The following is a 10579-nucleotide window of genomic DNA, read 5'->3' on the forward strand; positions in this document are numbered from 1 at the left end:
GTGTAATCAGAAAACGACACTCTAAAGCGGCATAATTGTACAATTAGAATCTTATTTACATTTTATTATGCAGTCATATATTTGAATTCAAGCTGTGAACTGATGAGCAAAGCTGGCTCAACTGGTAAAGATAAGAAATTGCCTTGGTATTATATATTCTACCCGCATGTTCTGTGCTTCTATAGAATAGTGTGTATACTATATAGCTAACCAAATATAAGTTTATTCTCGGAGAATGAAATAAACAACAGCATATGCATTCAACTTCAACTTATAAGATATGATAATTGAAATTTCAGATATAAATCACAGCTAATAAGAAGGTTTGGAATACTAAATTTATCGAGATAACATCATCCAAAAACCATGTTTGTAGCAGAGACATCAATCTACTGGAGGCAGATTGTAAAAAACTTCCTCAAACACAACATTGGCTGTTATATTTGTAGATTAACCTTCATCTCCGATGATAAATATATGTAGTCCGGATGAAGAAGTCACCCTAGATATGGTCACATATAATTGACCATGGCAGAAGACAGACCTTGGGAGATATATAACAACGTTATCAAGGGACTGACCTTGGCTTTTATTGATGGTCATGGCGAAACAAATCTGAAGCGGAACTTGAGTTCGCTTGAAGTCAGATGGCCAGGGAGTCTCGGTTGGAACCATTTCAATACGGGGAATTAGGTGCTTCTTGCCAATGTGAGAACCACACATAATCTCGCACTCTAAACTGTTCTTTTTGCATCCAGTTATAATCATCCTCGTTCCATTGCATAGAGCATTTATTTGATTAAGATTCCTCATCAGCATCACAGGAGTACCAATTTTTAACTTTATTTCGTGCTTTGGAATGCAAGGCATGTTCAGTGAATTAAGATATTCAACGGGAAACGATTCATCAAATTCGTTTTCCTCCGTACCTTTGTCGTCCATTGAATCCAGGCTAAGGTATGTGAATGTCTCACCAGGTGTCTTGTCCAGAATGGCTTTATTTATATCATCCACAACAGCATTTGTGGGAGTCAGAATTGCACGGGAACTTAGGTATTCGCGAGATGACATATTTGCTGTGAAATCCTGATACACAATATTAATAAGGTTCTGAACGGGTTGCTCGTCTGAATGTACGACAAATTCATCAGGGAGCTTGAATAATACTTCAGAAACATGGTCCCTTATGGTGATAGGATCAACCTTACCATCCCCTACTCGCAGCTGCCACTCACTGAATGCTTTAATCCTCGCGTTCTCCTCTTTAGTGTTGCCACCATGTAGCCTCATGTTTCGAGTTAGAAGGTAGACGTGACAAAATTCCCAGAGCTTGGATTTATTCAACGCAGCACCTACAATGACAGCTCTTGGAGCCTTTGGGATGACAGACAAAATTTGACGGAAGTCACCTCCAAAGACCACCGTGATACCACCAAAAGGCTTCCTGGCTCTTTCTGGATCAACAGCTGACATGATGTCCAGCAGGCTACGATCAACACATTCAAATGCATGCCGATGTTGCATGGGAGCTTCGTCCCATATAATCAAATCAGTAAGCTTCAGTAATTCAGCTATGTCAGTGCCATGCTTAATTCCAGCTGTTGAATACTGATCAAGTTTCATAGGAATGTGGAAGCGAGAATGTGCAGTCCTACCGCCTGGGAGAAGAGTGGCAGCAATCCCAGAGGATGCAACAGGAAGCACAATTTTTATGATTGATCGGAGGTGAGCAATGATTGTCTGGCAGAGGAAAGTTTTACCGCAACCACCACTACCATGCACGAAATTTTTTTTACCATCTCCCTGGTCCACTGATTTGATAACTTCATCGTAAATAACTCTTTGTTCGTTATTCAGCCTCTGAACATTACGATCGCAAGTCTACCTCATTTCATCAATATTGTATGATGTCTCCTCAACAATCAAACGGTTAACTTCTAAGCTCAAATAAATATCCGACGGAAAAGGCATATTAGGAAAGTCCTTCAAGCTCTCTTACCAATATCGTTTAGGTTCTTCTCAATCTCTGGACCATTGAAAAAAAAATGAATCAATCAAGATATTTAAAGTTATGAGGCTAATGATAAACTCATGAGTGTTATAAAATGATATATCGTGAACTTGATCCTCTGAACTATAATCATAAGACTAAAAATGAAAAACTTGTTGCAAAAGTATCTCCATATTATATTAATATGATATAACTAATTATCTTAAAATTCTAAGCCAATACCAAAACAGGCCACACGAACTAACAGTGCAACGTAAAGACATGAGCTCAGGCTGGATAACAGTTTTCAGTGTCATAGGCATAATAACACCTGTATTGTATCTGAGACCCTCAAACGTGTAGCCAGACTATGATAATGTAAAACAGTATACAAAACTGATAAAATAAAGAGCGGCGTCCTAGAAAATACAAAATATACATGATAATCATGGACACTGCAGTGGCAGCTTGGCAATATACATCACCATGAACAGGTAAAGACATGTATGTGAATTATAATGAAGGGCATACTGTACTAAAAATGAGACTGTGTAAACACTAACTAACCTGCAAGGGTAAAATTCTGAAGATCATGCTCAGACAGTAGGAGATCAGTGTTGCCGCTAGCAAGCCGTCTCCTGTGTAATATGTCATCAGACATACATCTCCAATGCCGATTCCAAAGCTCAAGAGGATCAGAAACAGAACTGTATGACAAAATGTTTACAAACATCTCTCGAATCTGATGGGGAAATGATGTTTGAGCATTTTCAGTTAAAGCATCATGCCATTGATTGTCGTTCTATAAAAGACCAAGAGCACCGCATGCATTTTTAAAATTGTCATACACAACTCCGTCTACAGTTCTTATATCTGCAAAATTTCTGCAGCCTTTTTTTGAAGCAACAACATACGCAGGTAAAGAAGATCGCCGGCAGTAGCATGGACCGCGGATAATCTACCAACAACCTCACCCCGTTCCCTTACTTTCCACCGACAGTCTTTTGCAATCCATGTAAAATGTGTTGGAAATTCAGCATACGTGTATTGTCTAGCATCATGCAGCCTTTCATTAGCGATAAACCAAGCCTCAAGCTTGCTTTTCTTAGAACCAGCACGTTGACATACAGATCGCAGAGACTCCCCCGTCTTAAAATTAACATGCTCGCTATCTGGTAAGTGAATAGGTAATCCATCAACTGAAGGCCATCGAGAATGAACGTCAAAACCTAGTATTCTCCATGTAGCTTCAGAGGCACATACATTCCTTCCATCGAGGTAGTGCTTGACCTCATCAAATATCTTTGCCTTGGCATTATTTGTTTGATGTACCATTGAATTGTCGTTTTTTTAAGTAGCATTGTGGCATTGTCATGGCCTTTTAAACAATACTTGAACAGGTACTCCAAAGACCTTGAATTGTTACATATCTCTAAATTTATGTGGCACTGAAAATGAATTAGCAACTCCCTGTTGTAAGGCACAACATATCTATTATCAAGGAGTACCCTCTTTCTCTCAACCGTCCTTCCAGTGTTTCGACGATGATACACGGGAAATCCAGAATCATCAAAACATGTCAGACCATTGTACCTACATGTGGAGGTAAAATGAGGCAAATAAACACACTTCAATTAATGAGACAAATGAACATTGCGAACAATTAATGTGAATCAACTAAAATAAACACACTTTAATTATAGCATAAAGGCTATGGTTAAGTAAACAAATCTCACTTCTTTGGAAAATGTCGTCCACATTTATCTTTAACCATGCATGCTGAGTATGTATTGTCTTTCCCACACGGACCATGAATCATGTAATTCCTCACAGCATAGTAACCAATACTATCCTCGCTCTCATCATGGATTTATGCGCTTAATATTTGATCTATCTGCTCATGAGTCTTTGGTCTATCTTTGTCATGAAGCCATATCAGCATATGAGCATGTGGCACCCCACGTTTCTGGAATTCAATGACATGCACCACTATTAAAAAAACATAAGAACCATATGTCCGCCTTTATAATTGAACATGTATACAATCTATGTAAAAAAGTGATATGGAAAAATTGCTAAACTGGTGTACTTAACTCCCAATGCACCTCCCAAAAAAATGCTTCTTCTTAATGAGGTCCATTAGTTGGTCAAGTTTGAGTTTGAAAACATGTGCTACAACATCAGGAGTATCCGCAACATCAACACCAGGCAGGTTTTTCATCATCTCCTGAATCTCAGGCCACTTTGTATTTGTCGTCATTGTGAGAAAGAGCGAAGGGTGTCCGATACTCCGGCAAAGTGCAAGGGAATCTTTAAAATACTGTGACATGTATCACTTACAGCCAGTAAACGAAGCAGGGAGGATGACACACTTGCCAACGTGCGAAGGATCATTATCACCTTTGCGAACCGCATCACGTACATAAGTGTATAAATCTGATCTGATAGTAGTGTGGTTGCTAGAAATCCAATCCAGCCTATACTGTTCCATAGCAGTGAATGCATCTATGACATATTGTTGCCACAACCTTCCGGCCAAATGTGGAGTCAAAGCTATAGATAAAAAAAGTTTTGAAACAGATAATTAAAAAATCTCAATAATATATAAAGGTAATATTCATCTTGTAATTGACAACAGCAGGAGAATGATTAATCTTACAAAAAAGAGAAACTATGGGGATATGAATAAAAGTACATGATGCTTTAGATTATATTTTATGGAACTCAAATATGACACTGAACTGGACTTTATAAATATATTACCTTCGTTATGTCGGATCATCAACTTAGATGAATAATATTCCTTCATTGTAACGCGCTCCCTGGTTATCCTTGTATTATCAATGTCATCATGATCCATTGGGGGAGGCCTGCTCCTATTGTTGTTTCTAAGAGGAATCTCAGTGTGGTAACCATCATCACCTAAGGGGAATAGAAGAGGAAATTGTAGCTGCATGAAATATGCATCTGTTTCAAAAACTCGTTTAAGGTAGCCTTGTTTCAACGACAACATCCCTACAGCCAGATGTATCTGCGTCAGCACTAACTATCAATCCTGCAACTTCATTAGAATGTCCAATGATATTTGGACGACCATTCTCAGTCTGAGAAGATATTAGAATTAACTTGAACTCCGGCTGATCACTGTTATTGAATCTCTGTTGTGCTCTGCGAAAATAAGCTACTAATTTGTTGTTTTCATCTAACATTCTTGTAAGAGCAGCAACAATTTCTGGATCAATATCATCTGGTGACCCCACTGCATTGATTCTGTTGGTCACCTCGTTTTCAGTGTCATATATGTATAGCTGGCAGAACTTTGGAGGGGCGCCATCGGGGGGTAATAGGCTGCCAATGAAGTGCATATTCTGACCCCTGATTTTAAAACAAAAAGGTGCTCCGCCTCTGTTTATATTGTGGTCTACCTTACCCCCGCTTGAACACATCGCAAACATGCAATTATATACATGGATGTTCTGACGAAAATGCTTGGACTTCGGACCACCAGATAAAGGAGAAGACAGTGGCTCGGGTGGAGGCTGCTCAAGCGGAAGGACAACCTGTCCACTCTTACAACAAAGTGAAAAAACAGGAGCTGCGTTTTTATAAGATTTATTATTACGCTCCACATTCCACATGATAGCTGAACAATGTCTACACACCGCGTTAGGAGGTCCTAGATTAGCATATCCATTCCACATTCCAGAACTGACATCTTCAGAATTCTGGACGCTAGCACGTGTAAGAAGATTTTATTAATGATAAAACTGATTAATAATTTAGAATAATGCAAACATGAATCCTAACAGTATTTACCCTGCTGTTGGAAAGACCTCGTATGAACGCCTAGTTGACTAACTTCGTCAAACATTGTGCTCAGATTTTTTACTCCAGATGCTGAAGCACCTGGTGATGGTCTAAATCCTCTGAAGAACTCTGGTCTCATAATAATAAAAAAAACATTATGAGACTTATATCTGAGAATCTGGTAAAAGGAATTTGAAAAACTCTGACACCTAATTGAAAATGAAGGGAAGTAATTTGGGAACCTGCGTTGTTGACATGTGAGGTGCCAGACTTGGAGGAGTGTGCACTTTGATCCGAATGACTGTTAATATTCATCTAGCCACTACGACGGCTAGTATTCACACCCGTGGAATTATTGGTGACAGATTGCTCAACAGTGACAGTATTCATGGGAGTTATAGTTTCTGAGAAAGCACATCAATGGAATCAGTATCAGACTATGAAAGATGAAAGGACTGAACAGCACATTCAAAAAGCTGTGACATATCCGCTGTGATTCCTTTTGGCAGAAGAATTACAACATTAGGTAGTACTCCTCTTGCATTTTTAATAAAACTAACCTTTGGCCAGGCTACCTGCACTGTAAGGAGTTGTATCAAGATTAGCTATAATGTTGTTAATACCCGGTCCACGACCTCGCCGTCTAATTGATACACTGTTATTTTGATGAGCAGTAGGAGGAGTTTGCTCTGATGTATGGATATGAATGCCAGAACCTAAAAAATGACATGGCAGAATTCATAATACACACTATGGGGAAAGTATGACATGGACTTAACAATAAGATGTATTTGCCTACACAGCTAAATGTAAGATGTAAGTTCTTGCTTAATCACCTGACGCAATGGGATTGCTATCCTCTGGTGTAGTGAGAGGAGTATATATGAGGCTTTTAATACCAGGGCCACGGCGCCTCTTTGCTTCTGTTCCAGTCAGAAGAATATCGGATTTATCTTTATGTCCTGCATATTAGATTTATCGTCAAACATGTTTTGTGTGTTGTATTTTTTTTATTGTTAAAATAAGAATACATAGTTGCAGGCTCAAGAAGAATACCTGGAGTATATACACCAAGTGGACTATGAGATGCATGCATGGAGTTGATTACATTGTTGATACCTGGACCACGTCCACGCCTCTTTTGGACTCTGTTATCAGCAGCTAATCCATTCGAAGGAGAATTCTCTTTGTCAGCACCGACTTCAGAATGACTACCAACGTGAATGTGCTTGAAAATTTTGTCGACGGAAGGTCCATGACCTCTATGCTTTTTACCTTCAGGAGCAAGTGAAAGTTGAAGTCAGCACTGGACAACACTGATGGGTATAACTTGTTATGAAACAGACACACAAAATTACCTCCTTCAACACATGTGTTCGTGTCAATACTTGAGACCTGGGATATGTTCGTATCAATTGTGCCAAGAGGAGTTGATGCTAATTGAAAACAACAACATTATAAATCAAATAAACAACATAGAAAAATAAAATAACCAACATAGACAAATAAACTGAGTCTATACAGCATGAAATTTTTTTCACAAAACTCTTACCAATTCTACATTGACTATTTTGTGATTTCATACTACTGAGTCTATTCTCCAAAAACTCATTGAGTGCCGCACCACCAGCACGTCTCTTTGGACCTGTAATTATGCAAGCATCAGAGTCCTACAATCAAATCTGTAAATAAATAAACACTTACCTCCTGAACGACCATCTGCAGTTCCATTGATAACAGGTTCTTCACCTGCAAATAATCACATACACATGAAAGTGCTTTACAGAACTCAATTAGATACATGTACGATATCAAATCGCTCATAACAGATTATTATATACAGGGTTGGTAAAGCAAAAAAAAGTAACCTGTTCAATGAGAATCTCCAGTTTTTTCTACATTCTGCTTCATTGCTGCAAATCACAACATCATGTAACCGAAACACCATAACCTATAATAGTAATTTGTGAGGCACCATACCTTACAGTTCCAAACACGACAATTCCGCTGCTTGCAAGATAAAAATTGTAGGGATCACAACCTGCGAACGTTGAAAGAATCATAACCATGACAACACGCGTGAGATTATTCACACTTTGTAAGACTCGTAAAAATGAACGGAATCGTACATGGAAAAAACAAACGTATTACTGAACACACCGCACAACTGAGACATCAATAAGACTTTCAGTAACTCTTCTCATCGTTGATTCATCGGTTATTGTGAAGGCTAGAAGACATCATATCCACAACTGGATTTAGGGTTATGGCGCGACCGTCACAATGATCATAATGCTGGTTATGAACCAAGATGCACAGATAAGGAATGAAAGAGCAAAAGAAGGCACTGATGTAGGTTGAATTTAAAATTTGAAATTATAACTGAATCCTGCATGAGGGTGCAAAGTGGGTAAAAAACATGGGTATTTTGAAAATGAGTCAAAAAATATGGGTAAAATCAGGTGCTTCACTAGTAAGTATTAAGAATATATTGATTTGCATGCTAAAAATGAATACACATCACCTAGACAACACACAAACAATAAGCATGCTAGATCAAAGACTGCTAGCCCTCCTCGAGTTAGGAAGGAGACTTATGTTCCAAAGCCTAAAACCAAGGTTTACAAGGCTGTTGTTAAGGAAGTAAGTTCAGTCAAGAGTGAACCAAGCATCAGTCCAAGAGGCTCTGTTGTGTTACCTGATAGAAATCAATTCTTTAAATCTGCTGGACCCAATCAAGTGTGCGTCCCAAAGAAGGTTTAATCAAGCTGTCTTTTGCAGGGTGCCAGTGGAGTTGTTCGAGTTGTTTGGGTGCTTGACAGTGGAGCGTCAAGGCACATGACTGGCAATAGATCCCTGCTGACAGAAGTGAGAGAGGCAACTGGACCTTCAGTTACTTTTGCTGATAATAGCAAGGGTCGTACTGTTGGATATGACAAGTACAAAGTGGGAAGGATCATCATAGAAGAAATTGCACTAGTTGAAGGACTACAACATAATCTCCTTAGTGTCAGCCAGTTTTGTACAAGGGTTATTATGTTCACTTTGAAAAGGAGATATGTATCATCAAACATACCAATGATATACGTCCTTCACTATGTGGAATCAGGATAGGCAACATATTCGTAGCTGATTTATCCACTGGACCAGGAAATGAATATCACTGTCTCTACGCAAAGGCATCCATTGAAGATAGTTGGTTATGGCATAAGAAACTCTCACATCAAAACTTCAAAACCATGAACTCTCTAGTCAAGAGAGATCTAGTGAGAGGTTTTCCTTCCCTGGAATTCTCAACTGATGATCTCTGTGAAGCTTGTCAGAAAGGAAAAGCGAAGAGAGCATCCCACAAAGGCAAATCCATAAATACCATTACAGATCCACTCCATTTACTGCATATGGATTTGTTTGGCCCCGTGAATGTTGCATCAATTGATGGAGGAAGATATGCCTTGGTTATTGTGGATGACTTCTCGAAATTTACTTGGGTTTACTTCCTTACTTCTAAGGATGAAACTCCGATGATAGTAATTGATCATATAAAGCTAGTTGAATTGGATAAGGGTGTGCCAGTGAAAGCTGTAAGGTCAGATAATGGCACGGAATTCAAGAATCAAACTCTAATCAACTTTTACTCTGAAAAGGGAATTAATAGACAGTACTCAGCACCAAGGACTCCACAACAGAATGGAGTTGTCGAAAGAAAGAATCGTACACTGATTGAAGCTGCTAGAACAATGATTGCTAAAGCAAAGCTTCCTCTGTACTTTTGGGCTGAAGCTGTGAGTACTGCTTGTTACACCCAGAATAGAACTTTGATCAACAAAGATCATATGAAAACTCCATTTCAGCTGTATAACAACAAGAAACCATATGTCAAACATCTTCATGTCTTTGGAGCCAAATGCTTTGTTCTTAAAGATGGTGAAGAGAATTTGAGTAAGTTTGAACCAAAGGCATATGAAGCAATATTTGTTGGTTATACCAAAATAGCTTATAGAGTTTTTGTAATTGATACTCTGTCAGTGACTGTTAGTGTCAATGTTACATTTGATGACACTAAACTCCCAAGTCTACAATCTGTTAATCCATCTGAATCTCTGAAGTTTGACAAATATCCAGATTCTGATTCAGATGATGATATGCCACCTGAGGTTGCAATAGGAGATGACAACAATGATGGTGATGATCCAAGCAATGGTGGAGGAAATGGAAATAATGCTGGAGATTCCATTGATGCTAGTGGTGGATCATCAAGTCAACCTGACAACAACTCAGGGGGAGCTGGTGGATCAACTAGTCACACACTTCAGCTTACTGACAATACAGCTGAATCATCAAGGACACAACTTCCAAGGGAAAGGATCTGGAGCAGAGATCATCCTTTTGATCTTATTATTGGTGATCCTGATGTTGGTGTAAGGACTAGAAGTGCTACAACGAATGAATGTTTGTTCTCTGGTTTTCTATCACAAGTAGAACCAAAGAAAGTAGATGAAGCACTTGTTGATCCTGATTGGGTTCTTGCCATGCAAGAAGAACTGAATCAATTTGAGAGACAAGATGTCTGGGCCCTAGTTCCAAGGCCAAAAGGAAAGTCTACAATTGAAACTAGATGGGTCTTCCGTAACAAGTTAGATGGTGATGGCATTGTTGTAAGAAACAAAGCCGGACTTGTCGCAAAAGGTTATTCTCAAGAAGAAGGAATTGATTATGATGAAACCTATGCTCCAGTTGCTCGTCTTGAAGCCATCAGAATATTCCTTGCATTTGCTGCACACT

General features: G+C 38.9%; 2 protein-coding genes and 1 long non-coding RNA gene across 3 annotated transcripts; all 3 read right to left on the reverse strand.

Moving 5' to 3' along the window:
• Window positions 1-450: 450 nt before the first annotated feature.
• Window positions 451-1623, reverse strand: LOC108216924 (ATP-dependent DNA helicase PIF1-like). Its single transcript, XM_017389786.2, has one exon. It carries the CDS (start codon window positions 1621-1623, stop codon window positions 451-453), a length of 1173 nt encoding a protein of 390 aa, XP_017245275.2.
• Window positions 1624-2289: 666 nt separating this feature from the next.
• Window positions 2290-5717, reverse strand: LOC135152392 (uncharacterized). The gene is made up of 3 exons (XR_010291488.1): window positions 4754-5717; window positions 3727-4543; window positions 2290-3583 (listed from the first exon to the last, which is right to left on the reverse strand). It is a non-coding gene; the product is annotated as an uncharacterized LOC135152392 (long non-coding RNA).
• Window positions 5718-5805: 88 nt separating this feature from the next.
• LOC135151942 (uncharacterized) lies at window positions 5806-7834 on the reverse strand. The gene is made up of 7 exons (XM_064091119.1): window positions 7666-7834; window positions 7350-7546; window positions 7156-7233; window positions 6854-7072; window positions 6634-6759; window positions 6040-6513; window positions 5806-5931 (listed from the first exon to the last, which is right to left on the reverse strand). The coding sequence occupies exons 2-6, from the start codon at window positions 7378-7380 to the stop codon at window positions 6353-6355; spliced, it is 615 nt and encodes a 204-aa protein (XP_063947189.1). The 5' UTR covers window positions 7381-7546; window positions 7666-7834; the 3' UTR covers window positions 5806-5931; window positions 6040-6352.
• Window positions 7835-10579: the final 2745 nt, after the last annotated feature.

This window comes from Daucus carota, chromosome 4 (assembly GCF_001625215.2).
Source record: "Daucus carota subsp. sativus chromosome 4, DH1 v3.0, whole genome shotgun sequence".
NCBI lineage: Eukaryota > Viridiplantae > Streptophyta > Magnoliopsida > Apiales > Apiaceae > Daucus > Daucus carota.

Excerpts from the sequence above, each read along its gene's own strand:
- LOC135151942 (XM_064091119.1), bottom strand. The coding sequence starts at position 7,380 with ATGAAATCACAAAATAGTCAATGTAGAATTG. Across the intron at positions 7,234-7,349 it reads AAATAGTCAATGTAGAATTG|CATCAACTCCTCTTGGCACA; the intron begins GTAAGAGTTTTG and ends GTTTTCAATTAG. Across the intron at positions 6,760-6,853 it reads ACTTGGTGTATATACTCCAG|GACATAAAGATAAATCCGAT; the intron begins GTATTCTTCTTG and ends TCTAATATGCAG.
- LOC108216924 (XM_017389786.2), bottom strand. The coding sequence starts at position 1,623 with ATGAAACTTGATCAGTATTCAACAGCTGGAATTAAGCATGGCACTGAC.